A 27,929-nucleotide genomic window follows, 5' to 3' on the forward strand; every position below is an offset into this window, starting at 1 on the left:
GACCCAGGGTCCTCAGGATCTCGAGGGGCAGGGGATTCGGTGCTCCGGAGTCGAACCAACCCATGGAGAGAAGGTGGCGTTCAGATGACCTCTCAGGGGACAGAGAACCTGGGGCTCTGGCACAGGAAGGCAGGGCAGTCGTCCCTGCGAGCCCTCACCAGATGCCTTCACCGTGTCCCCGAGTGCCTGGTAGTCCCGCGAGACCCTCGCCCCCAAGCGCCCCGGGCGGTGCAGGTAGCGGCTGGCACTGGGGGGACGTGGCAGGGCCCAGCCCGAGAGAAGCACATTCTCCAAGGAACCAGGAGGACGCGCTCTGAGGCCTCTCCGGGAAAGGCCCCACATTGCGACCCCAGGGCTTTTGAACCTGCTCTTTGCTCTGCCTGCTCTTTGCCTGGCCGGCTCCCTCCTGCTATGTGGGCCTCGGGTCCCAGGAGACACCCTCAGGGCCCTGGACGTCCGCTCTCTCAGAACCCCCCATTCTTGCTGTTCTCAGACGGCTGTCTCGCTCGCTTGTTTCCTGATTCCCGTTTGTCCTCCCCAACACGTCACAGCCCCTTGGGGCCCCGGACCCCCGCCATCTTGGCCACCACTGATGCCTGGAGTGCGCGGGGCACGCCGGACACACGAGTGAACACGCGGAGCAGTGGCCGAGAGCTAGGAGAAGACCCTCCTGAGTCCTGCTGAGCAGAAGCTCCAGGGGGAGTTCTGGCTGGTCTTGCCAAAGGGCCAGGAGAGGCCTGACCTCCCCCCAGGCTGAAATGGGGAACACAATGAGGTGGGGTCCCGCAGGGCTGCGGCAGGGGCGGTGGGGCTCCGCTGGAGGCGGGGCCCCTCACGCCACCTGCCTTCTGAAGCGGCAAGTGGGCTGTTCCCCCCTCCCCCCAACACAAGCCTGCTGGCCTGGGGGCAGCGGGAGGGACGTCTTTTGGGGAGGGCGTGGAGGGGACTGTGGTGGCAGCTGAGAGCAGGGCCTGGCAGGCTCAGGGAAAGGCCTGGGGAGGGGGACTCCGGGCAGCTGGCGCTGAGGACCTGTGGCCTGACAGGTGGGGCGGGGTGCGGGCCCGGCAGCTGAGCTGGAACAACTGGCGTCAGGGTGGGCCCCTGGGGCCACGTCACGGTGCCTGAGCTGTGTGCACCAGTGCGGGGGGTGGCGGCCGCGGGGGACCCGGTGCAGGAGAGGGGACAATGGGGGTCCCTCTGGCGCCCCCCCCCACCGTGGCGACATGCCGTGCGGGCCCCCAGCATCGGGCTCAGACGTGTCACCGGCTTGGCCATCTGAGAAAGGCCTCGGTCTGCCTTTCCGAGCGCTCCTGGGCAGCCCTGGGGTCTGCACACAGTGGGGACAGGGGAAACAGGGTTCAGCACACGTGTGTCCCACTCTAGGGGACAGGAGAGGCGGGGCTCCCTCAGTGCGGACGCAGGCTGGTGAAGGGACAGAACTCGTGGTTTTTGGTTTTGTTTTTTTGACAGTCCTGCAACTTCCCTGACAAGACACTCCTCAGGCGTTACTGTGTTTGTGCCAGAAAAAGAGAAGCTGGTTTTGTGGATAACAGGGATTCGGGGACGGCGAAGAGTTAAACCAAGTAGGTTCTCCTGCGGGCCTTCTCAGGGCATTTGACACGCAGATAAGCATGTTCTGTGCAAAGGTGAGGGAGTGGGGCACAGTGGAGAAGGGGAAGTGTCTCCAGAAGGTTCCTGAGACTCTCCTGACCACAAACCCACGGTCCGAACTCTGAGCAGCACGTCCCAAGGACTCGGGTTTCCTTCAGAGCGATGCTCTGCTCCGCTCTGGACCCTGTGTGGGAAGGACCGGCCCGTGTGCAGCTCTGCCCCCTGCTCCCCACCCACGGAGGCTCCCACACGCTCTGTGGAGCTGGGACGGCCCCCACTTAAAGCCCCGGGCTCTGCCCTGTGGCCACGGAGCCCTGGCTGAGCCTCAGGAAGGCCCCAGGACCTGAAATCGGGGAACCTGCTCTTCCCCTGGGTGGGTGGACGGAGGGCAGGGAGGGCGGGCAGGCGCAGCTCGGGACCCTACGTGGCTGCCACGTTGGGGTCAGCTTGGCTCTGGGGCCACTGAAGTCTGTCAAGGCCGGGGGGAGGGGCGCCGACACGGCCCTGGTCCTGGGGTATGACGGGGGTTCAAGGTAGCGCTCAGAAACTGGCTGGAGCCACGGAAAGAGCCGTCGTGGGTTCTGTCCAATGTAGTTAAAAACATCTGACTGTGACCACAAAAATGCTGGCATCCGGGTCTGCTGCAAAAACATTTTCATGTGAAATGCAAACGCGCTGCTGCCTGAGGAGTTCGCGCGTTAACCCTTGGAAGGGAGCGCGGGCAAAGCCACGGCCCGGCCCCCGCAGCCACGAGGCCCGGCCCGGCCCCCCACCCCCGGCGCAGGTGCAGGGCATGCAGAATGCCCCTGGGCTCCGCTGCCCCGAGCGCGCCCCGCTCGGCCTCCGTCCTCTGTGTGCTCACGGCGTGGGGACAGCTCCGTCTGGGGCGTGACTTCCAGGGGCAGAGGGGTGGCCCCTTCTGGGGCCAGGCCGTGGCTCACAGGCGCACGGGCACCCACTCAACAGGGTGTTGGGGGCGGCACACGGCTCGAGGCACATGCAGTGAAGCTCGCGGGGTCCGGGGGCATCCTGGAGTTGGGGGAGAGACGCAGTGATGAGCGCAGAGGGCACCTGGGGTCCAGGGGGGCCTCTGAGAGGGGCCGCGTCTGAGGGATGAGTGGGAGGGTCGCGGGAGACGAAGGCCCCCCAGTGGGCGCGCACAGCTAGTCCCGGGAGCCACGGCCCCGCGGCCGCCTTCGGGCAAGCGCCCCCCTCCTCCGACACGCTGCTGCCTCAGCCCGGTCCCGCCATGCGGCTCCCTGTCCCCCTCCAGGGCCGCAGGGCGAGCTCAGCTTTCTGGCGTGGGCGGAGGGAGGCCTGTCCCACACCAGGGCCTGGTGCTCCAGGAGCCGTTCTGGGTGGGGTGATCGCAGGGCCGGAGGACAAGCCGAACCCCCATTCTGATGGCCTTCGAAAGTCTGCCCAGACCAGCGAGGCAGCCCCGGGGGCCCTCAGTGTCCCCAGCACTGAGCACTACTCTCCTTTTTAGTCCTCGCCAGCCCGCCCTCCACGGCCCGCCTTCCCAGGCCTGATCTGGGGGTGCCTGGCCCAGTGGCCGTCGTCGTGGCCCTGGCACTTTCTCCTGCCGTGCGTGAGCCCGCTGCATGCCGAGGCCCGGTCTGTGCGCGCTCTAGCTGCGTACGCCGCGCAGGGGTGGCCCCAGAACGGGGAGATCGAGTCTCACTCCCTGAAACGGGCCATGCTGGGAGGGGGTGCGCCGAAGGGCCTCGGGCCGGCCACCGTGTCCAGGCCGGGTCTCCAGCTGTCCACATTCATCTTGCGCGGGCGACCCTCACCCAGGGCTGTGTGTACACTCCGGCCCCCAGTGCCAGGGGCCGCCTGCCAGGGAATGTGTCCAGCTGGTCCAGCCCCCCGGGCCCGCCACCCCCCGCCCCCAACAGGTGCGGGTGACTCAGCGCAGGCAGCTGTCGGTACAGCCCGGAGACCCCTGAGCAGCCTCGGCCGAGGGCGGGGCCTCCGAGTTCCGGGGGATTCTGGCCCGAGGGTGTGGGGGTAGCTCAGCCCGGGGCCTCGGTCTCCTTCTCTGCCCCCACTCTTGTGGGGCCTCCAGCACCTCCTGCTCCTTTTTGGCGGGCAGAGGGGGTGGGTGGGGGGTCCTCTGGGGAGGGGCTCGGATCGCCCTTTCGTTCGCACAGGCCTGGGCCCGGGGGTGTGGATGGTGCCAGTGCCGTGGGACGATGCTGGCAGGCCAGGCTGTCCTGAGAGCCCTGTCTTCCTTGGGGTTGGCCACTGCAACAGGATACTCTGTCCCCACTCCCGAAGGCTCTGGAAGGGGCACCAGGGACCTGGACGTACAGAGGAGGAGGAGCTCTAAGACCTCCTTTGACTCTGGGCCAGGAGAAGGGCCCCAGCCTGTCTCCTCGGAACCTAGCGACGCACATCGGGCCCCTCACGGAGCCCAGGGCCCCACGGGGGCCCCTGCGCGGCTGTGCGCGAGCCAGAGCTGCAGACTCGACACACTTTCTCCCCACGGCGGCCCCGGACGCAGGGGGTCAGGCAGGCCAGGAAGCAGATGCGGAGCACCTTCTCACGAGCGGGGAAGAGTCCCGAAGGGATATGGCTCAACACTCAGGCCTTGGCAGGATGACAGACTTGTTTGCTCTGAGGTGCATGGAACAGGGCGGGAAGCCAGCCTGGAGGGCGCGAGGCCCACACACTCCTTCTGAGGGGTCCTTGCTCGAATCTCTCCGCCGAGTCTGCTGCTCTGCGCACTCCCTAGTCCCTCCCCTCTGTCCGTCTTCCGTCCCGTCCACGACGCATCATCCACCCACCTACCTACCACGCTCCACCGCCCTGTCCCATCCGCCCGTCCGTCCATCTGTCCGTCCGTCCGTCCGACCACCCACTCACCTCCCATCCACCCTTCCACTACGTCATCCCATTAGTCCGTCCAACCGTCCGCCCACCCACTCCCCGGCCGTGCATCCCTCCACCATCCCAGTCCGTCCATCCGTCCGTCCATCTGTCCATCCGTCCGTCCATCCGTCCGTCCATCCGTCCACCACTCTATTCCATCCGTCCGCTCACCTGTCCGTCCGTCACCCGACCCCCCACTCACACCCGCCCCTCCACCATCCCGTCGCGTCCATCCGTCCGTCCATCCGTCCGCTCACCTGTCCGTCACCCGACCCCCCACTCACACCCACCCCTCCACCATCCCGTTGCGTCCATCTGTCCGTCCATCCGTCCGCTCACCTGTCCGTCCGTCACCCGACCCCCCACTCACACCCACCCCTCCACCATCCCGTCGCGTCCATCCGTCCGTCCACCCTCTCTCCTCCCTCCGTTCCTTTCCTTCCTCGTGTCCCTTTCTTTCCCTTCTCCCCGTCCGAAGCTTTCTCTCTACCTCCCCAGCCACCCAGGGCCCAACCGCACTGACTCACAGCACCCCGCCCCGCCCCTGCCGCGGGCCCGAGTGCCCGCTTTCCCTCTTTCTGTCAGCAGTTCGCAGCCGCCTCCCGGGTATCTCGTAGCAATGGCAAGACGATCGAAAGGCCTTGAGGACGCAGGCACTGGCCTCTGGAGGGACAGTCGCCACCAACTAAAAACAGACCAGGACCAAGATGCTCTATTCCGTCTCTGTCTCGTGAGCCCCCGCCTCTCTCCGCAGGGGACACACTCCACGAGGCCGAATGGCCCCAGATCAGAGGAGATTACGGGGACGGGCCCTGGTGGTGGGGTCAGGGCTCGGTGACCAGGTATGGGGTGGATGGAGAGGAGGCTCTCAGGGTCTTGGGTGACGTTGGGCGTGGGGCCATCTGCTGAGAAGGCCAGCACCCGAGGCGGGCGGCCTGGGGAGAGGAAGCGGAAGCACCTGGTCTTGGCCCAGCGGGTGTGGAGCACGGCGGCCACCGATGTGGGCTGGGCCCGTGCTGGGGTCCTGGGATCGTGTGGGCTTGAAGTGGCATTTATGGGGTGGTCAGAGCCCCCACTGAACTTCCTGGGCGCTGGTGAGCTGGGGTAGATGCCGTCTGCTCCTGCCTGCCCCTCTGACCTGCACCGAGAGGGAGACGGCGGTGGGGCTTGGCTTGGCCTTTGTTTGTGGTCAGTTCATCCGGACAGCAGGGCTACCACAGACTCGGCCCAGCACTTTCTGCATGCCAGGCTCTGGTCCAGGCACAGGGCTTTGGGAGGGACAGGTCCGCACCAGCCCTGACATGGTGGGACTTCTGTTCCTGGTGGGGAGCCGGCCACCCCAGCCAGGGCTCTGGGGTCAGAGACCCAAAGGCGGCACAGGGATCAGGGTGTCGGTTGGGAGAGAAGCAGGAGCGACCTGCGGCCCCAGGTGGGACCGCATGGCTGGCCGGCCATGGTCCAGCTCCAGAGTGCCCTTTGCATGGGCCGAGGGGCCTAGGACAAGTCCCCTGGAGGCTGGCGGGCCACACGGGAGCTTCCGGCAGGTAAGGCTAGGAGGGCCGTGTGAGGCTGTGGGGCCCATGGGCCGTGGAAAGGCGCCTGGATTGCATTCCAGGAAGAAGGGGCTTTAGGCAGGGAGCGCCTGGTCTGGTTTATGTTTGAAACGTCCCTCTGGCCACTGCGCGGAGACAGGAATGTCGGGGGGAGAGGGAAGGCCGGCGCCCCTTGGGATGGGCCGGCCCTCATCTTTGGGAGGGAAGGCTGCATGTGTACATGCTGTTCCCGCCGGCCGGAAATGCCCTTCCGGCCCTGAGAGGCTGCCGTGGCAGGAGGCTGGGTCTGCCGTCCCTTCCCCGTTACTTAGGACCCGGGCCCCGGTGTCTTCCCTCCCTCTTCCCATACCTCTGTCTTCTCAGCTTCAAATGACCTTGGTGAACTCCCCTGCAGGGCTACAGTGAACCTGACTGACCTCAGGGCCCGCCTCTTCCAGGCAGACCTCCCTGGGTGCCCACAGCTCAGGTGATTTCCTCCTCCTGGGCATCTCTGCCCTTTGGACACTACAGGGACACTGGACGCGCAGCAGCCCCTCACCTCTGTGGACGGCTAGCCCAACAGACAAGGAGCTCACTGTGGGGGCACTAGGCTTTGGGTCCTGCCGTGTTCCCCCAGCAGAGCCAGGAGCCACGTGCCCGAGGGCCACTCCACAGGGCATAAACAGCAGCGAGTCCCTCACTGGGGCCAAGGACAAGGCCCCCAGTGCCCTGGTCTCTGCAGTCCGGGACTCAGGACCCCTGTGGGTGTGTGTGGGGTCTCCCTCCCCACGGACAGTCCAGACCCCGTGTGCAAATAGGGCCTGTTTTTGCTGATAGGACAGTTGTGTATGTCCCGGTGTGGCAGGCAGCCAGACGGGCAGCAAGGAGCTGGGGCCTGGTCCTGCTGTCAGGGTGGGGCTGGGAACAGAGCCCTCCTCCCCGTCCCAGATCACCAGGAGGGACGAAGAGAAGGGGGAGGGGGGGGGGGGGGGGGGGGGGGAGAGAGGAGGGGGGAGGGGGGAGGGGGGGAGAGAGGAGGGGGGAGGGGGGAGGGGGGAAGTCCGTGCACTGGATCCGTGTGTGTGTGCAGGCCTGCGCAGGCTGCTCACACTCCAGGGTCCTGCTCTAACCCTAGGGCGGGGTGTCTTACACCGAGGCAGGGGTGAGGCCCAGAGGGGTTTGGAGACCCTCCAGAGTAGGGGTGTTGGAGGTACTGCAGGATGCGCAGCTAAAAGTTGGGATTTTTAAATAAACCATGAACTTTTCTTTAGCATCAAACGTCGTAGGAAATATCTGGGAATACACTTACACAAAACCCTCATTCATCCGAGGTGTCCTACATGTTTTTCCTCTTTTGCTGGAACTGGTGACCTTCTCCGAGGCCCTGTGGCTCGGGAGGGGCTTCCGGACTTGGGGCCCCCAGCGGTCCCTGGGCTACGAGGCCTGCTTTCGGGGTGCGGCCCCGTCTCCCTGCTGCGGGGACTGGCCTGGCTTTTCGGTTCCCCCTTCAGAGCAGCGCTGGGGACGGGGTCCCCGTGGGTCCAGCCCACACTCCTCACTTCCCCCTGCCCTTCTCGGGTCCCGCGGAGCCCACTGGGTCAGAAAGTCTCAGCCCCCGAGCCCCTACTGCTGGCCAGCGGAAGTGGCTTCCCGATCTCCCTCGGGCAGGCCGGTCCCAGGGAGGAATTCTCACCGCAGTCCCCTGGCCACCTTCCCTCCGACCTCCAGGCCTAGAAATCCCGCACCGCCCCGCTCAGACAGCAGCCCCGAGGCACGGGCCTGCCACCCAACGCGGCCCATGGGCTGTTGAAAGCCCTTCGCCGCCTTCTGCACCTCTGAGCCCTAGATCCAGACACACCTGAAGCCACTTCTCTCTGGGACTTGGCTGGTATGGGAGTCAGCACGTCGCCTTCCTCATGCTGGCAGTTTTGGGGTGAGTTTCTATTTCTCGAAACGGAAAGTTGGGTTTCAGGACCAGATTTCTGGGTGAGGGCTCAGTGCAGGGGTGAGACTGCCCGATTCGGCTTCCCCAAGGAGGGGTTGACACAGCGGGGGCCTGCGGGGCAGGCTGAGGGGCAGCGGGGAAGGCACAGCTGGGGAAGCAGCGTGGTGGGCCCGTGGGGCTGGATGCGGGGTTCACCTGGGACTGGCCCGTGCTGCTGCTAGGCGTTGAGCTGGGAGGGCTCCGAGGCGACACCTGCCCCTGCAGCCGCCCATGGGACAGTGCACAGGTCTGCACGGCCCCTCCCGTGCCAGGACCACCACTGGGACTTGGCATGACTCGTCCCCATTCTGCAGGTAAGAAAACTGAGGCTAGAACCCTCAACCTGCCTGAGGTGGCACTACAGGTCAGAGGCAGGGCTAGGGCTGGAACCCCCGCTGCCGGAGGCTGCCCGGGCCCAAGAGTCGGGGCTGGGAACTTGGGAGGGGGCTGTTGGGGACTGAGAGGTGGGAGGAGCCGTGCGCTGGCCAAGTGACCCTGGCGGAGAGAGTGGGCGCCTCTGCCATCATGGTGAGAATGAGCCCGGCCTGTCCACCGGCCCATGGGGACGAGAGACCCTGACTCATGGCATGTCCTCGTGGCCCCGGTGAGCACCAGCACCCCTGCGGGCGCCTGTGTGAAATTCGACGGTGGTGACGTGGCCTCACCGACGGCGGCCTCAGCGAGAGCTCCCTCAGTCTCCGGGCGCCGTGGACCCTCTCCGCTCCCCGTTATGTTACAGACAGGACGACAGTCTCAGCAACGCGACCTCTCCCGCCACCGCCGAGCTGCCCCTTCCGGTGCTCCCAGCAGCCCTGCCACCCCGGAAGCAGAAGGTAGAACAGACTCAGGAGGCCTCCGCCCTGCCCTGTGCGGTCCCAATGACGCCGTAGCCAGTGACAGCTTGCGCCGACGGGCTAGGCGCCATGGGAAGGGCTTCACCATGGGAAGGGCTCTGCATTTAATCCTCCCTGCCCTGGGGGGATCTGGGCAGGTGTCCCCAGAACCAGAGCCTGACAGAGGGCGAGAGGCTAGCTGCCCAGACCCCAGACGGCAGATCACCCTGGCCGGGATCCCTGGGGATGACGGGCCATGTGCCTCGGGCTGACTCCACCCGAGGGGAGAAGGTCTCGGGCTCAGGGGCTTCCCACCAGCCGTGCGGGAGGGGGGCACGGTGTGACGGCAGGGGGGTCCCCTGGCCAGGCTGTGGCACAACCAAAGTATGTGGTATGGGACAGAGACGTCCTGGTGAGCCGGGGGCCGGGATCGTGCCGAGGCCAGGCCCGCCGAGTGCCATGCTGAGAAACTGCCTGCAGCACCGAGGGGGTAGTGGGGACACAGGACGGGGGGTGAGGTTCTCACCTGTCCCTCTGCCACACGGGCGTGTCTTCCCTGTGGGCTCCCAGCCGCCAACCCCATGCTTCCAGACAAGCCCTCGGAACCAGAGCCCCCCACACAGTGACACATGGTGTCCGTCAGGGCAGTGGCTGGTACCCCACCCATCACAGCTGACACAGCTTAATGCCAGCAAGCCCATCCGCGCTCAGATCCCGAGCAAACATCTGAAAACGCTCGGAACATGAAAGAGAGGCCAGGCTGACCAGAGACAGAGGATCAGGAAGCGAGGTGATCTCAAGATGTGAAAATGTATCTGGAATCCCCGGAAAGATTCCAGAAACTGTTACACCCACCAGGCAAGGGCAGGAGCAGACCCCAAATGGGAGAGAGCAAGAGGACAGGACACTGGAGACAGGGCGGCCGATGCAACGTCACCGACCAGGGCAAGGTCGAGGACATAATCCTACAAGTAGAAAAGAGAGAAAGAGACATCGAAGATTCATTTAAAATGTCTTCCATCTGGTTAAGAGGAATTCAGAAGAGGTAACAGGGATATGTCATGAAGGACATGGTCAGAAATAATAAAGAGAACCTTCTGGAATTCAAGGACTCAAGTCCCCAGAGGGTCTGCCAGATACTACACACCCTCGGTGAACAAAGTCGGCCACGAGGGAGCCTCGCTGGGAAAGGCAGCCCCCTAAGGCTAGAATGTAGATACAGACGAATTCCAGGGAACAGAGAAAGGGGATTCTTGGGGCTAAGGCAGGCAGGAGAGGTACCACACAAAGTCTGGAGGCCAGAAGACCTCGGGATGGGTCTGCAGGAAAACTTGCAGTTCTACGCCTGGTTCAACTACCGACAGGCACGAGGATTGAGTGAAGCTATTTCCGGATGTACGGAGCACTCAGAATGCTTGCCTTCCACGCCACGCGTCTCTTCCTGGGAAGCCACACGATCTAGGGACAGTAAGTCCAACCTGGGATCGTCATAAAGGCAAGTTCTAGGATGATGCTAGCCAGGAGGCTTCAGGAGAACAAGCCCCGACTGGAGTAGGAAAGAAGGCGGGATCCGAAGGGAACATGGCCAGGACACGGCGGGGTGGGGGCGGGCGGCCGAGAGGCAGGACAGCAGGAAGCGGGCAAGGACTATGGGACCCTCCAGAGCTGATCCCTCGAGGAAGAAATTTGTCTAACCAAGAGAGTAATCAAAACTGAAATAAAGAACAGAGGAGTGGGCAGCAGGATGAGCCCTGACGCCATCTTAACGCGGAATCAAGGTAAACCCATGGCGGGGAGTAGGGCCTGGCCAGGGCTAGTGGTCCTGACCACAACACGGACACGACTCACCCGGGAGGCAGCGAGGCGGGCCGCGTCTCAGCCTCGCTCACCACCACGTGACGTTGAAAGACCACAGAACCCACAAGGACTCCTACTTCCCACATTTTATGATGCTCCCCTGCCCCCAGACCTGAAAGTGATGTTTAGAAATGAACGTCTCCTTTGGTGAAGAAACGTTTATCTACATTCAGCGCTTTTTGATTTCACTTTTTTCTTTGTTGAGAAAAATGAATAAATCAGAAGTAGCACTCCCGTATTTGTAATAATTTCTGGCTGTCTGCCCCCCATCCTGCCATCGGTCCACGCACACGCGCGCGTATATCCAGCCCCACCTTCAACCACACACCCATTTAGCGACTACGTATTCTCCCACTGTTGTTTTCTGGGCAACATGCACCCCCGTGTCTCAGACGCGGCCCCCTCACACTAAAGATGGGTGTTTCTGGGATAACAAGGGTTATCCTCAGGGACAGAAGGGAAGCTCTGGAGGTCTTCACTTTTGTTTTTGGACCTTCCTGTGCTGTTTGAATTTTCTAGACATTCAAGTAGACCTAAAACATCTGAACACTTTCGTTGAATGAAATTAGTGACAGTCATTTATGAAGAAATTAGGGTCTTTCTGTTTCCTCCTCGTCAGGCCTGCACTGAAACCGGAAATTCATAGCAACCCGGAGAGCTAGTTTCAGGCGCCCCTCCCTCGCAGGTCTCCCCCGGTCCTCCGGCCCTGTCCCCATGCCCTGTTCCGCTCCTGCGCGGTCGGTATCCGGTCTTGTGTTTCTGATTGGGGGCAGCCCCGTCAGGCCGGGGGCGCCGTCCTGTCCCCCCAGCAGCGGCGGCACATTCCCTGCCTGGGACAGGTGAGGAGCTTGGGCGGGGGCGGCGGATGCCAGGTCAGCCTGGAGGCGGTCGCCTCAAGCCGCAGCCCACCAGGCTCTCGAGGCCCCAGGCAGATGGCGTCCAACCTCTGTCTGGCGCTTGGCAGGGGGCGGGGAAGACAAACCCACAACAGTGCCCACAGTGGTGCCCACAAGAGGGGGCGGGAGCCGAGAGCTTCCACCTTGCCACGTGCCGGGCGCCTGGCCAGGTGCGGCGCAGACAGGGCTGCAGGTAACCCTGGCCCGGGGCCCGGAGTCCGTGTCCCCGTCTCCTCCTGACAGACGCAGAAGCCAAGGCTCAGAGGGGCCGCGTGGGGGGCCTGGGGTCACGCCGCTAGGAAGCGGGGAGGCAAGGGTCCGCACCCGGCCTTCTCCGCTGGGAATGCCACTCGCGCCCCCGACAGGCGAGATGGCGGCGCTTCGGGGAGCTGGGGAGGCCCGGGAAGGAGGCTTCGGGATGGCGACGGGGGAGGCGCACGGGCTGGGGCAGCAGTGGCGCCGCAGACCCGGAGGTGGGTGGCGGGGCTGCTCTCTGCGCTCCGGAAGGCAGGGCCGCCGTCCTCCGGGCCTCCTGAAGGCAGGGGACCGCAGAGACAGAGGCGGGCGAGGCGGTGGGGTGGGCTGTCGCCAGGAGACCCAAGACGCGAGGGCGGCGCGGTCACCCCACATCCTGGTCTGCCCCCGCCCCAGCTGGGCGGCCCCTGAGGGTGGCCGAGAAAGGGGGCAGAGAGAGGTCACTGAGGCCCGCATGAGGGGGGAGTCGGGGAAGAGGACGGGAGAGTGGGGTGGGGTGACAGGAGGGGGGGCCGGGAAGACTGGGGGGGTCCTGGGGAGTCCCGGAGCTCGGGGAGGCCGGGGCTCCGGGCAGGTCTGGGACGAGCTCCGTCAGGGGACCGCACTGGGCCGCGCTGGGCCTGCCTCGAGGCCACGCGTCCCGGGCAGGCCGCCGTGCCCGGTGCGGAGCAGGAGGGCCCCGCCAGGCGGTGGCCGGCCCAAGGAGAGCCGAGGGCCTGCGGGGCGTGTTCCAGGGAGAGATTTCTTACTGAAACAAAAGCATATTTTTTCAGGCGGGACGGCCTGTGCAGTTACCTCATGACGTCGCCTTGGCCCGGGGCCCAGAGCAGGCGGCGGGGAGGCCTCGCCGGCGGGCGGCTCGAACCCTCTCCCGCGCGGTCCCCGCGGCCGTCCTTATCTGGTCCCCGACATCAAAGCGGGGGCCTTTCATGAGCGAGTGCAAACAGCACAGCGAGGCCCCCGGGCCAATTAGCTCCGGGGCGGGCGGGAGGCCTTTCAGAGGGAGGCCGGGCTCCTCCGGCCACGGCAGCTCGTCAAACTCGATGAAATATTTGCCCAAAGCTCATTATAATAATGAACCTGCATTTCTTTCCCCAAGAGAATAATTAGCAGACTTCCAAATGGCTCAAAGCGGCAATTTAAAAACTGCCCCCCCCCGGCCCCGTTCACTGTCGCATTTAGTTCATTTTGTGACAAGGAAATGTTGACGCTTCTGGGAAGAGCCGCGACTCTCTCGCGCCCGGCCTGAGCGGCCACTTGGCTGGGTCCCTCTGCCTCTGGGCCGCTCCCCCGTCTCTAAATGGGGAGCCGGTGCGGAGGCTGGACAGGCTGAAGGCCTAGGAGAGGCTCTGGGGCCGGGGCTGGGGAGGGCATCACGAGGAGCCCCAACTCGGGGAGTGACCTCGAAGGGGGCCCCGAGCCTCACTGTGCCCCCGGCAGTGGCCCGAGGCTGCCCAGCCCACAGAGGGAATGGGTTGGGGTGTGCGGCCGGCAGGCAGGCTGGGAGTGGGTCCGGAGAGGGAGCCCCGGGGAGACACCCTGCCCACCCTACACGAGGCACAGGCTTCCCAGTGGCTCCCAGCAAGCAGAGCGGCAAGGTCCCGGTGCCTGGCCACTGACCCAGCCTGGACGAGAGGGTCGAGCGGGTCCCAGGTCCCCCAGCCCAGCTCGGGGTCACCGTGCTTCCCAGACAAGGTGGCCCAGACCCTCAGACTCTCTTCCCTCCGTGCTTCCTGCTTCCCCTTCCCCTTGTTGGAACAAGAACCACTCAGGACGGAACGTTTTGGAAAATAGAGGAAAATCTCCTCAAACGTGCAGCTAGAGGCCCACCCCCAGGAGACCGACGGCAGGCACAGCCCATGCTCCTGCGAGGTGGTGTTCGACACGCACACACGTACACGGCCCGCGGGGACCGGGCGGTGCCCTGTTCGCCGCCGAGTCACCTCGTACACCGGGCCTTCTCCCAGGTCCCTGGAAGCCTCACACCGTCCCTCCTGCTCGAACGTCGGCCGGGCGGTCCGTTTCTGATGTTTCACTGTTAAAACAAGACTGTGATTGGCCGGTTTGCTTCAACTGGTGTTTGGGTCACCTCGGATCTGTTTTTGGGGCAGACGCCTGGGCAGAGGGTGACAGGTCACAGTGAAAGCCGCAGTCTGACACACGTCATCGGAACACTTTCTGGAAGGGGCACCAGAGTCTAGGCCCATCTCGTCTGGGCGTCACCAGCACAGAACTCACATTCATTTTTGCTGACCTCGCATCTCTCCATTTAGGTTTTTAGACCGAGGGTTTGCGAGCTTTTCTGTCAAGGGCCAGGTGGCAAATATCTTAGGTGTTGAGGGTCTCATGGTCTCTGTTATGGCTCCTGGGCTCTGCTGTTGCCTCGGGAGGGTGGCCAGATGCGGATCCTACATGAATGGGCATGGCTGTGTTCTAATAAAACTTTATTTAGAGAAGCAGTTCGGGGGCCGGGTCAGACCTCCAGGCTGTGGTTGACCAGCCCTGTCTTTGAGGACAGAAGCAGTGAAGCATCTTTTCAGTCTTTGTGACCCTTCATTTTGTGAGCCCTCCTTCCAGTTCTTGGACACCCCCTTTATGCTTTTTTACTAAAAAACATCTTTCCATCGTCACCTGCGGTTTTTGGTGGGAAGGGTCTGGCAGGGAGGGGCATGGCGGGGCAGACTCGCTCCCTGTTTCCGGCTCTTCGCCCCATAGCAGAGCTGGGTGGAGGCCCCCACTGTCTGCTGCCTGTGGGCTGGCTACTCACACCCTCTTCCTACTTGTGCCTTTACAACGGTTTTGATTTTGCATCTACGGCCTCATCACCTTCAGTGTCTCGTGTCCCTACAGTGATGCAGTAGCTTAATTTTCCCCCCAAACAGCTGGTGTCACCAACGTCCTATCTGGTTTGTGATGCTGCCCAGTCTCCCCGGTGCAAAGCGTTATCACTGGTCCCCTGCACAAAGCCCTGCGGGTTGGGGACAAAGCCCACCGTGTGGCTCAGAGCTATGAGGCTGTGTGCCCAGGCATCCTCGAGGACCACGGAAGGGTGGTGGTGCCTGCTGCACCGGAGGCAATCAGGGCACTTGGCGCTGGGGTGTGGCGTCAGGCTCCCAGGTCAGGCTGGTCCCACCTGTCTAAGAGCTGTGACCAGGACGTGGATGGCGGCTCGCCCCTCCGCACTGGGAAGGGCAGCCCCGACCCCTGGCTGCCCCCCCAGAAATCATACCGCCCTCCTCATTTCCTTGTTCTCCCCCAGGAGCTCCAGCTCCGTCTGGCACCCCAGAAAAGCCCCCCAGTGCTTTGCTCCAGGGCCACACAAGCCCAAGGCCTGAGCCCGAGGTGGGCACAGCTATCTGCACCCTGCCCGTCTGCCAGGGGCACATGGCTCTGCTGCGGCCGCGAGTGCCCACCGTCCCCTCAGCACCACTGTGCCACCGTGCCTGCCGCTCTCGGCGCTCAGCAAACGGGTCACCCTGTGGGCAGCGTGACCCCGGGGTGCCGGAGCGCTCCGAGCCCCAGTTCCCTCTCACAAGGCGACATCACGGAGGCCGATGTCAGAGAGGAGTCGCATCTGTGGGTGGGGTGGAGAGCCGGTGCTGGGTGCGCTGGGAACAGGGCACCTGCCCGCATTCTCTTCCGACTGGCTATCGGCTATCGTGGAGAACCAAGCGACCCCTGAAACACCTCCAACTTGAGATGCAGAAGCAGTTCCTGGTTCTTTCCGAACGCAGGGCTACCCACAACACCACGGCGGGCAGGGCACCTGACCCCTCTGGCCTGCCCCTTGGCCCCCAGCAACTTGTGGCTCTGCCTTGCACGGGTCTGGGGGTTGAAACGAATGGGCCCTGCCAGGGGTCACAGCAGAGGACCCAAAGTGGCTCCACACCCCGGGCTGGCCACTGACCTTGGGGCTGTGGGCTTGGCAGCCGGCGCCAGTGGCAGTCACGGGGCTCCTGAGTGTCCCGGGTACCCATGAGACTGTAGAGCAGGACTACAGGGGTGGGTGGGGCTGAGCTGGGAGCGGGAGGGTAGGAGAGAGGCCGAGAGAGGAGCAGGGGAGGTGGCTGAGAGAAAGAAGGGCCCTGGGAGCTCCCGGGGCAGGTCCGGGCAGGTGGCAGTCCGGGCATTTGGGGGGCAGGCCGCGGCAGGCAGGCAGGAGAGGGGCCGGCAGCAGAGCTGCAGAGGGCACAGGCCCAGGCGTGTGTGCCCCAGTCCTGGCAGGCTGCTCCGAACCCCCTCCCCAACACTAGCACACAGCCTCTCCCCCAACATGCCCACCTCCTCATCAGCTCTGCCTGCCGGGGTGAGGTGGGTGAGGTGGGTGGGGGTGGGGGGGTCCACCCGCTGTGGCTTCCGACCACAGCCCAGGGTGCCGTAAGAGCTCCTGGGGACTGAGGTGCGTCTCCAGCGTGCGGGGTCCCTGCGGCCCCTCTGGCTTGAGAACGTGTTTTGTACAAGGAGCCCGGAGCCCTCGGCAGACAACCCCCCACCCACGCACAGCTGGGCTCCCCTCTCCCAGCCCTGCCGGTAGGGCTTGCAGGCCGGGCTCCCACCCCGGCCCATCCCCGCCTTGGCTGAGGCTGACCCTTGGCCAGGAGTGCTGCTGCCTAGCCAAGCCCTCGCTCCGCGCAGGCTAACGCGGCCCCTCGGAGGCCCCGCTCGACTCGTGGACACTGTTTAGTTCTCTGCGATCGGCTCAGGCAGCCCCAGAATCCTCCTGCATGGCCACGTCGGACCCTGGGTGTGTCCGGCATGGGGCCCTGGCTGGGGTCTGGGGCTGCTGGAGTCCCTGCCCCCTCTGTCCCTTCTCAGCCTCCAGGTCTGAGGGGGCTGCGAGGCAGGTGCCCCAAAGCCCAGCTCACATAGGGACTGTGCTGCCCGCCCACTTTCTGCTCATGGAGCATGGCTGGGGCAGGGCGTGTCCCAGGGGGTCTCATGGACGAACCGAGGCCAGGGGGGCCCGGGGGTGGCTACACGGAGCCAACGAGCCCAGAGGACTGCCTAGCCCACCCCCTGGCCATGGGCGGGGGAGCCGGGCCAACACGGGCCGTGCTGAGGCTCTGCCAGAAGGGCTGGGGGCTTCCTGGGCCCTGCAGCTGGGGCCTGTTGCGGGGGGCCTGGGTGGATGGGGACCCCTGTCCTGCAGGGGAAGAGCTGGGGAGCCAGCTCCGGCCTCACTGTTCCCAGCCCACAGTCTTCCACAGACAATCCTCTCTGTGTTCCCCTCCCTCCGCAAGCCCCACTTGCTGGACCTGGAGCCTCCACACCCCTCTGTCCCCTGGAAAGTGCTGCACGGGGCGGGGGGGGGTCGGCCTCCGCCAGGGCTGTCCTCACTTCCTGGGGACTCCAGCGGCCACGCTCTGGTCCCTTTAGGTAGGAGGGCTGCCAAAGCCACCAACCCCAGAGGACAGACCTCAATCAGAGGGCATGGAGATGGGGCCAGGGCCCCAGAGGGGTGGTCGGGGGTTCAATGGACCCAGCTCAGGCATGGCTTTAATGAATGAGCGCCGCCGGCATGCAAGGGGGGCCCCATTCCAGGGCTGGCCCCTCAAGATGGTGAATCACACTGACCCGGTCTGGGAGGCTGTGATGTTTCCCAGGTCCCGCTGACCAGGGGCGGGGGCCAGGTCAGAGCCCGCTGTCTTCCTGTTCTCCTCCTTAGTTGCCTGGGCAGTCTAGAAGGCTCCACAGAGCCTTCCCCAAGGCCAGGGAGTGGTTCAGCAGAGCTCTTGGGCTGCTGGTCACAGGGCCGCCCCATCACTGGCTGAACCCCTCTTGCAGCAGTAAGAGCAAAATTCCCTCCCTGGAGGGGGCCCGCCCTCAAGCGGAACGTGGACCATCCCACTGAACCCCCTGCTTCTTCTGAGCTGGGGTCTCTCATCGCCCCATTGTCTCAGTGGGAACACAGAGGCTCAGAGAGAGGCATGGGCTGCCCATGTCCCAGGGCTAGTTCGTGGGAGACGGAGGAGCTGTCTGGGGTCTGGAAGTGGCAGGAGGGAGTTGCTGAGAGCCGAGACCGAACCCCACCCCAGACCCCAGTTCCGGGTGGGGCTCCAGGGGGCCCGGTCCCCACTGAGAAGGGTGGAGGTCAGGCCACCTTGCCAGCGCTGTCCCGGTCCCCAGATGGTCCGCACACGGACCTGCGGGCTTGGGCACGTGCCTCCTCAGGGTCAGCATCGTCCTTCCCACGGGCTCCCAGGGGCCCACCTCAGAGCAGTGGGGGCCGGGGGCCATCCTGGATTTCCAGCGAGGATAGGCAGGCGCAGGGAGGCCCACCGGGGCGGGGTCCTGCAGCTGGGGAGCAGGAGGGCGGGGTCTCCCGCCTGACCCCACAGCTTCCCACGTTCCTGACCACGGAGGCGAACGAAGGCCAAGACCCCACTGCGGGCTCCCTCTGTTCCTGGCGACGGGCCTGCGGGCGGGGGCTTCTGAGGTCACTGGTGACGGGGAGCCACCCGGACGCGGGTTTGCTCACCGCATACAAAGCTGGGCTGCACTGACCTGGCCCACGGGCATGACCCAAGGGCCCCCATTTCTCCCTCCCTAACCTCCTGCTTGTGGTCCCTGTGCCTCACTTGTGGGAGGAGCTTGGGGTGATGCCGGGCTCCGCGCTCGGGTGCCCAGCGGTGGGTGTGTGTGACGGACCGAGCTGTGTCCCCCCAAATCCACATGCTGAGCCTTGTCCCGGGGACCGCATCTGGACACCTGGAGGTGTAATGAGGGCGAGGTGCGGCTGGGGTCCACGGGGTCCACGCGCGTCCTCGCGCCCAGAGGAGGCTGGGTGCGGACCGTCAGGAAATGGCGGTCCGTAGCCGGGAAGCGTCCTCACCAGATGGCTGTGCCCGGCTGTGACCGCGCACCAGCGGTCTGCAGAGGTGTGGGGACCGAAGGTCCACGGCTCAGGCCGCCTGGTCTGCGGTGCTTGTTACAGCAGCATGCGCTGACCGATCCGATGGGCTGGCCGGCATGACGGGGAGCTGCCGTCTGCGGGGAAGGCAGGTGTGGGGGCCCTGAGGGAATGCCGAGCGCACCCCCTGATGTGTTTCCACCACGAGACTCTCAGGGTGTCCTGTTGGAGTGGACAAGCACATGACCCCAGAGTCCCGAACGGTGCCACCCCATCTCAGCCACTGGCAAGGCCACTGAGCCGCCACCTGGTCCCGCCCCCGGCCTGCACCACAGGCCGTCGCTTCCGCCTCTGGCCGGCTCTGGCGCCACGCAGACCTTCCCCTGGCCAGCACCACCCCGGGCGGCTTGCTGATCCCCTGCCTTCTCTCTCCCTCTGAAATGTTCTCCAGACTGGGCGGCCATGGGTCTGGTCCCATGGTCATGGCCTCGTGAGCACCGACCTCATCAGACCCTCCCCTCCTGTCCGGGGCCTGCCCGCTCTCTGCCACGCGCCGCTGCTGAATTATTCCGCAGCCTGGAAAGCTGGGCTCGCCCGTCGCCCCCGGTGCGTGCTACATACCAGCTCTGGGTGTGCGACCTGGTGCGTGCCAACCCCCATCAGCCCTGTGGCCGTTCCCGTCCCCCACTTCAGGGCAGAGGAAACTGAGGTGCCCACGGGCATAAATGATGCCAGCCAGGCCGGGCGTCGGCTCCGGCGCCCCCGCCCCACCCCGCCCACCCCACCAGCCGCCCCCACAGGCTGCGCCCCAGCGGGCCCGTCCCCTCTGGCCCCTCCCCACCACCTTGTCGGGCTGCACGTCACGTCCCTGGGGTTACCACAGGGGAATGCCCAGGTGGGGGCCAAGGCAGGGGAGATGGAGAGGGGCTGCATGGGGGGTGAGGGTCTGGGGGGCGGGGCCCCTGGAACTTGGAGTGGCCGGCGTGGCTTCCCATAGCCACACCCCTCCGTGCACCTGCCACGGCCTGTCCTGGGGACCTCACTCCTGCTGTGGACGTCTCTGACCACGGAGAAAGTCTGGTAAATACTCGCAATGTGGACGCAGAAATCCCACTCCTGGAGGAGGGAACACCGCAGGGGACAGAGCCGTGGTGCCGGCTGGCGCTCACAGGACAGGCCGTGGTGAGCGAGTGCCAACGGCTCCAATCCAGCCCCTGAGGACAGGGTGACCTCATTCCTCTGGACTTGCCCTCCGGCCATCTGGGGGGGGACACACGCGCAGCCCACGCACACGCTAGGCTCTGGCCCACCACGGACCGCCACCCGTGTCCGCGAGCCCCTCTCCTGCGCCAGTCTGCGGGCACCCGGCCTCCCATCTGCTCCAGACACAGCTCTGCCCCGGGGCCTTTGGTCGTGCTGCCCCTGGCCCGGGAGCCCTCCTCCCAGTGACCTGAGGGAGCTGCTCCCTCCTTCCGCCGGGTCAGTCCCCGTTGCTGCTGTGTGGTTGCCGATCCGGGACCCGCTTCCTCTCCCTCCTCACCCCTTCCCGTGGCTTCCCCTCCTCCCTCCTCCCTCCTCCCTGCCCTGCTCTTAGCCCCTCTGACCCCTCCTCTGTCGCAACCCCAGCAATCGCCCAAACCAGCCCCAGAGGTGGTGAACACAAGCCCGTAAGCTGCCCGGGCCCCCGACGGCGGGGCGACGCTCAGACAACGCGCCAGCGATTTATAAACAATTTTCTCGGTGACGATTAGGTTACGTTTCCCCCAATAGCTGCTTAATTTTCTTGTCAAAAATACACAGTTTTCACATTTGTCTCGCTGCAAGGGTAATTAATTTCCAGACCATAAGTAAGAACTTAATTTGATACCTGCAAGGATTATAAACTATTTCAAGCTGTTGTTTACATGAAGTCAAGAAAGATTCGTTCTGTTTGCAATTATGTTAATGAGGAAATAGAGAGGGTATTCCTTCTTTATTTTGTTTTTAGGGAACGTGGCATTAGTTGCTGTTACCGATGAATTAGCCCAAACGCGTCGCCTGCTGCTGCGAACCCCGCCACGCTATTTTTAAGGTGACCCTGGCTGGTGAGGGGGCCTGCGACGCAGCCGTGCGCCCGAGGAAGGCTTCTGCGGGCTACATAAGCGCTGGGGACCTGCAGGTGGCCTGAGCTGCCTAGGCCGTGACCCCTTCTGACGGTGGCGGGGAGAGGCCGAACGGAGGGCGGGCAGCAGACGCGCCCCTGGCTCCCCCACTGCTCACCCCACACCCACGCACAGAGCGCCCGGAGCTGGGCTCGGCTTGGCACAGGCGAAGACTGGGTGTGAGAAGCCCCCCAGGGCCCAAGAACAGGGCCAGAGCCGAGGAGGCCTGCAGGAACGGGAGCTGGCCCTACGGAGAGGGCAAGGAGAGCCTTCGAGACGCCACAGTGTGGTCACAGGTGCGCGGGGGAGGCCGCTTGGGCCCCAGTGGGAGGGCCGAGGGCGGCCAGGGTCGAGGCTGGGCTGTGCGGGCAGCAGGTGCGGGTTTGGCTCAGCCCTGGGTGCTCTGGGCGGGGGCTTTAGGGGGAGACCGGAGCCAGCGTCAGACCGTCCCTGGTGTGCACTCGCCCTCGGCACAGAGCTCTGCCCACCTGCCCGCCAGTGGGAGACGCAGGAGAAGAGGGACCGTCCGCAGTCACGGATCCCCCTGGGGAGGTGTTGTCGGGCCTCTCTGGGCCTGCCTGGCATGGCCTGACTCAGGGCTGCAGGCCGAGTCCTCATAAATCCCAGGATGATGGGGACAGCCCCGGTGAGGTCAGAACAATGTGCCACATGGCCGCGTGGGATGGTGTGCCACCGCCCGCCACCAGCCGGGCACCGCAGACTCTCCCACGCCCTGAGGGGCAAGGTCCGGGACAGGCACCAGCCGGCCCCACACAGGAACCGTTCACGACCAGAGGAAGGCCTCTCAGGTCGGCACCTGTCCTCATGTCCAGCTGCCGCCACATCTGTCAGGGGCTGTGGGTAGGGACAGTGCAGCCATGGGCTCGTGTGGGAACAGGGACAGGCCCTGAGCTTCCCAGGGAACCTGCAAGGCCTGCCTGTTGCCCCAGGCCTCAGTCTGCCCACTCTGGGGGGCCTCAGCTCAGAGCAGGGGGACGGGCAGCCCTGAGTCTGGGCTGGGGATCCACAGGCCGGAGGGACACTTCCTCCGTGGTGGGAAAGGGCTGTGATGGCAAACCCAGTGGGGAGAAAGCCGGGAACAAGCGGTGCTCCTCAGGCTGGGACCGGCCACGGAGGGACGCGCTGGGAAGGCCCCGGGAGAGGAAGGCGGGCCGTCTCCCCAGCTCACCCGCCGAGTGCAGAGTGACCGTCATTGTGCACAGTGTGGTTTGGGTAGGGAGCCCACGGGCGGGTCAGACAGGGGGCCGGGCTGCGTCCTCACTCAGGGCCTCCCAGGGACCATCACGCATCTCCTCATCTAGAAGATGAGGCAGTGGCCACATGTGGCTGTGCTGGGTGGCGCCGGCACGTGGATGTTCCTGAGTGGGGGAGAGAGAGGCTCCCTGGGATTTATGGAACTCAGAAATCCGGTGGTTTTCCTTGTGGCTGGCTCTGAGGCCAGGGGGGCTGGGGGTCACCATGGCAAGAAGAAGCCTGAAGCCAGCAGGAGAAGGGCAGTGCTCTGACCTCTGATGACTCTGGTCAAAGCCCAGGTAAACCCCGGTGGTAGTGTCTGAGGGTCTGCTGGAGCTGGCCAGGACTGGGGTGGCGTGGACCGGCAGGTGGGGAGCTGGCCTGGACCAGGGGACTGCACTGTGGTGCCCAACTGTGCCTGAGGGTTCTCAGCTCTGGCTGTCCCCAGGTGCTGCTGCAAAGACGGGCAGGCTGGCTGGGCTGTGCCGCTCCTGTTTGGGGAACAGACGGAGACAGAAGGGGACAGAGAAGCCAGGCCACCCGATCCCCCGAGGCCCTGTCGGTGGTGTCCCCAGCGAGTGGCACAGCCCTCGATGGCGGGACCCGCTCCTGCTCCGGCCCCCAGCACAGAGAAGCCCCGCAAAGGGCACAGAGCCTCCCCTCCTGTGTAAGCTGCTTCTGCCTGGTCCACGACACCCTCAGGGGGCAGGGAGAGCAGACAGCGGGACCGAGGCAGGGCATGGTAAGCTGGCTTGTGTGCCGGCGAGCCGAGCAGCCATGGGAGTGGGAGGTGACCTGCCTGGCCCCTCCCTCCTGCCCTCTGTCACTCTCCAGGGTGTGTTGAGTCACACCTTCCCAGGGCCCTCTGCCTGCCCAGGGGCATCTTCTTGCCTTTAAAGGAGAGCAGTACGTGGGCTTCCCCAAGTTTCCACCACCAGGAGAGAGGAATTTGGGAGGGACAGGTGTGGCACAGACATGGCTCAGAGGGTGGTGGCTGCAGAACTCACCTGCTCTCAGCCTCATCCAGCCCCGGCCCCAGGGCCTTTGCATAAGCCACTCGTCACCCCATGCCCCCCTCCCCCCGCCTCATTCCCTCCTGCGGCTCCAGGCCCTGTGCTCCCTAGTCTGCCCGCTGGACTGTGTGCTCCACAGGGCGGAGATCAGGCGTCCCACTCTGGTGACCACCCCTGCTTGTAGTCGGTGCCCAGCGGATATACAAGGAACGGGAGCTCGCGCGCACGCCTGCAGGGGTTCAAGACGCTTCCTTTGCTGGTTTCTCTACTTTCTGTTCCCGTGACTTCTAGTCCCTCTGTCCAGACCAGAGGGGTCTCAATTTCTAGAACACCCATGGGTGCTGGACATGGTTCGGGGCTGAGAAAATACTCTCGGGGAGCTGCTAACATGATTTCCACCTGGTGTCTGGATGCGACCCTTCTTAGAAAAAGGTAATGTCACAAAGCCTTAAAACCAAGACCCCGTGTGTCTGCCGGCTGTGCCCAGGCGGTGCCCAGCCTGTGACCAGTGGCACTCTGCCGGGCCTCACTGCTCTGGTTCTTGGGGCCGAGAGCAGCCAGGTGACGAGGGTCGCCCGGATGTCAGTAACACGGGCCAGGGCCTCACACCGCCCCAAGGAGCTCCTGCCGGGGGGTGGGTGCTGGTGGCCCAGCAGGGTGGGGGTGTGTGGGCCCTGTTGGATAGAGTGTCCCTGTGCGGGCGGCAGGCTGGCCGGCCACCTCGCTGCCCACACAGATGGCTCTTTATGTGTGAGACCTGACCTGTGGCTCCTGGCCGGCGGGGAACAGAGCGGGGGCTGTGCACGCTGACCGGCCTGTATCCCAGGGCGGGGGTGGTGGCAGTGGGCACAGCGGAGAGGTGGGAGGGGGTGCACTGGCCCCCGCAGGTCCGCCTGCAGCCACACTTGCCCCGTATGGGCTCTTCTCAATGAGCCAAGAACCATCGCTAAAAACGAGAGTCTGCTCTCTGCCCTGCTCAGCCCTGAAGACTCCCACCTCCCCCCAGCCACGTCCCAGTTCTTCTGGTGGCTCCCAGGGCCTGACGGTCGGCCCAGCCCTTCACCTGTGTGCCTCACTCTCCAGTCTCCTCCTCAACCCACGGGTCGGGCCACACTGCTGCTTGCCTCCCGCTCAGACGACCAGGCACGGCCCCACCGCAGGGCCTTTGTACGGGCTGTGCCCTCTGCCCAGAATACCCCACGCCTTGCTCCCTTGTCCCCAAGTTCTTTCCTGCAGATCAGCAGGCCCAGGTCCCACCTAGACACAGAGGGTTTCTCCCGAGTGGGAGGGAGGTGTAAAGCCTCTCACGCTACCTGGGTGACTTCTGCCTTCCCAGGAGCGGGCCCCGTGACGGGCCTCGTGTGCTGAGCATTCTCCTGGCGCGGGACCCACGGGCTTCCCCACACACGGTCTGCCTTGTCTGTCCTAAGGCTCCCATTTCACAGAGGGGGATCTGGAGGTCAGAGGGGCCCCCAGTCCGAAAAGGACCCCCAGGAGCCGGCCAGTCTGCTCCGTCTTCCCCCATCCTGCAGGCTCTTCCCAGCTTGTAGAGGGGGTTGGCTCGAGGCTGCCCTGCTCGGGGCCAGCGTGCCCCCTTCCCCCCCAGTGCCGCCCCAAGACAGGGGGAGGGCGGGCGGGCGCCGAGGGCTGGGAGTGGAGGAAGGGGGAGGGGACGGGGAGCGGAGGCATGAATGGATGCTCGGGTGACGAGGGCGGGAGCCGCGGATGAGGAGCGGGGTGGGGAGGCAGCGCGCTGCCAACCCAAACAGCCCAGCGCGCCTCAGCCCCGTGTTCAATCCACAAAAATTTCCATCTGCCTCTGGAGCGCTCGGAACCCGGGCAACGAAAGGCCGTTCGCTCGGCAAAATAAACACGAGCTCCGCGCGGCGACTCCCTGCGTTTGCGCCCGGCCTGGAGGGCCCCGTCAGCCATTTTGTGGACTCGGCCTCCGAGGAGAAGGGGAGCCCCAGGCCGGAGGGTGCCGGAGGCCCGCGCGGGGGGCAGGCCGCCCGCTGCCCGCTGCATGTGGCTTTGCGGTTGGGGACCTGCTGGCGTCCACCTGCCGCCCCGCCCCGTGGGCCAGGGCCACACTCGGGCCCTACCAGGCCCGGGCCGCGGTGGCCGACACCCAGGTCCCACCCCTGGATGCTCCCGGACGTTCACATCCTGCCCCTGGCCTGGCCCCGGGACCCTGCGCCGGGCGGTGGCCCCCAGAGTGCCGGGCACGGGATCCCCACGGCCGGCCGTCGGGACCCACACGCCGGGGCCTGGGCCCGCTGCCCCCTCTCCGGGCGGCGGGACAGCCCTGCCTCCGGGATGGGACATCTATTTTTGGTGGTGACCAAGCCACTGCTTAATATGCAGGACCGGCTGGGGGCAGGCTGTGCCCTGACCCGCAGGGTGACCAGTTTAAAAAAGGGCCCATTTTGATCAAAATACATGTTTTTCTGAGGTCGGCCAAGGCGGCTGGACAGGGTTCGCCTCAGAGACGAGGCTCCGGCCGCCCTCACGCCTGGGCCCCCGCGGACGGCCTGCCCTCTCCGGCTCTCCCGGCGGGTGCTGCTGACCGTGCTCGCGGGGGGCCGGGGGCCGCCGCCCACCGCCTGCTGGCCCGCACGCCGTCTCTGCCCGCCGATCCCCGCCCCGGGCCTTTCTCGGTCAACGCACGCAAGCTCACGCGGACCGGAGCTCCGTTTTTTCAAAAAAATGTAAATTTCCTTTCTGGCCAATATTTGCGGCCTATAAATAGAGTCATTCAGGAGAGGCCTCTGGTGGGCGGTGGGAGGGGTGGGGGCAGGGCAGTACCATCCCGGCAGACCGGAAGGGAAACGCCCAGGACAGAGGGAGGGAGGTGCGGAGGAGAGAATGATACCCAGCCGCTGCCGCAGCCACAGAAACAGCAGGCCGTGGTGTAGCTGGGGAAACTGAGGCCCGGGCCCAGAAGCGCACGGGGTCAGAGCAGAGCTTGAACTCCTGGACTGGCCCCTGAGCACCACTCCCTGCCCGATGGCCGGTCCACTCTCATGCCCACTCTCCCAGAGCTCTGCATGAGATGCCCAGGTTTCTTGGTCCCGGAACTTGCTGTACTTCCCCACGCCACAGGGCCTTTGCACGTGAGGTTCCTCGGGTGCGGATGTGGATCCACTTAGGAATTCTCCATAGCACTTGGCCCAGTAGCACTAATGTCACCCCCTCCGTTGACTGACTCATGGGGTTACAGAGGCCCTGGTGTGACTCACTGGTTCTCATGGCTGGTGAGCCAAAGGGGCAGGGTTTGAACCCAGCTGCTGGAGGCACAGGTGCAAAGGGAGGGCTGGGTTTTGTCCTCTGTAAGATGGAGAGGGGAGATGGGAAGGTTCTTGGGGGCTTCCCACCTATGAGTGGGAGGCCTGGACCATCAGTCAACCGGAATCCGGATGTGTGCATGGAAGCCTGGCTGCCAGGCTCGGGTCCTGGCTCTGCCCCCGCTGAGGCAGAACAGCAGGGAGGGACGAGGCTCCGGGTCCATAAATTTGGTGAAAAGACCCAGCCCTGGAGGCACCTAGATGGCCTTGCTGTTGGCAACGTTCTGGGCAGGCGCTGGGCCTCTTGGGCATCATGGGAGACCAGGCCATGGATGGAGGGGGAAACTGAGGCTCAGAGAGCAACAAGCCCCGTGAGCCCTGGGCATCTTCCCATGGGCTCCTCCATGCCCATGCCTGGGCACCATGGCCCTGGGTTCCCAGAGATGGCGACCTACTGCTGGGTGCAGTGTCATACTGGGGATCATAGCTTTCCACAGAGCACCCCGAGCCCCAGGGCCTGTGCCCGAGTATGGCTGCTGAGGGACTGCGGGTGTTCTAGACCTTTCCGTCCCCGCGCAGGTGAGACTCTTTGGCCACTGTGGGCCTTTCAAGGCCAGAAGCAGACTTCAAAAGCCAGCACTCACAGTTCCTACTGGGCAGCCAAGGGGCATCTGCTCCTGATGGCCAGGAGGGAGGGGACTGGGGTCAGTCATGGACTGACCGTGAGGTCAGCCTTCCTGCCTCTTGCCTTCACGTCGGACGAGGCCCAGGGCTCATTCTGGCCAACATGCCGCCCTGGGCATCAGCCCTGACGTGCGCTCCAGGGTCCAGGTCCAGGCCAGCTCTGACCTCCGTCCCACAACCATGGCCCCTTGACGGCAAAACCCCTTAGATCCTGCCGGGGGCTCTGGTCTCACCCCTGATCGGGGGAAAGGCCGAGAACACCTGCAGCTCCCTCAGGGGCCGCCCTGACCAGGGCTTTCATTTCAGTGAGAGCAGCTCAGCCCCACGGGGGTGACTGGGCCTGTCTGCCACTGGGCCACCCTGATACCCCTGGTCTCGAGGCCTCACCCGCTCCTCTGACCTCCGTGAAGGGGCTCCCTTCAGATGTCGGCCTCCTGTGCCGGCCCCGTCGCCTGGACCACGGGGTTGAGCGTGAGGCGAGGAGTTGCTCAGACGACACGATGGACCCCACAGCTGACCACGGCCCCCTCCCATCACCCTCTCTTATCTGTTTTGTGCAAGTGTGCCTGCTGCTGCCTGCGGGGTGCCAGTCCATGCTGGAGGGCCACACGGCCTGTCTCTGGGGTGTTTTCTAACCCTGCTGGGAACTTGAGCTACAGAACCAAGCCCAGCATGAGGGTCCTTGGGGGCTGGGCTGTCCGAGGCCCCTGCCAGGGGCAGAGGGGCTGCTGCAATGAGCTGCGCATGGCTTAGGCAGGTGGCCGTGGAGGCCAGCACTCAGGTGGGCAGGCCTGAGGCATGGGCGAGTCTGCCGCCCCTGGAAGCCCATGGATGGTCAGACAGATGTCCTGACTCACG

The 27,929-nt window shown here is 64.9% G+C and overlaps 1 protein-coding gene across 5 annotated transcripts in view; it reads right to left on the minus strand.

Annotated features, from left to right (window-relative positions):
* KCNQ1 (potassium voltage-gated channel subfamily Q member 1) overlaps positions 1–27,929 on the minus strand; it is a 307,863-nt gene that overhangs the window by 27,895 nt on the left and 252,039 nt on the right. The window contains exon 16 of one of the 5 annotated variants that reach the window (XM_032358148.1): positions 1,459–2,640. The exons of 3 other annotated variants lie outside the window; for them this stretch is intronic. In XM_032358148.1, the coding sequence (XP_032214039.1) occupies positions 2,470–2,640 (171 nt within the window). In that variant the 3' untranslated portion in view covers positions 1,459–2,469. Of the gene's footprint in view, positions 1–1,458; positions 2,641–9,641; positions 9,803–27,929 lie in introns of those variants that run through there. One more of the 5 variants, XM_032358150.1, reaches the window with a different exon arrangement.

Source organism: Mustela erminea, chromosome 9 (genome assembly GCF_009829155.1).
Source record: "Mustela erminea isolate mMusErm1 chromosome 9, mMusErm1.Pri, whole genome shotgun sequence".
NCBI classification, from domain to species: domain Eukaryota; kingdom Metazoa; phylum Chordata; class Mammalia; order Carnivora; family Mustelidae; genus Mustela; species Mustela erminea.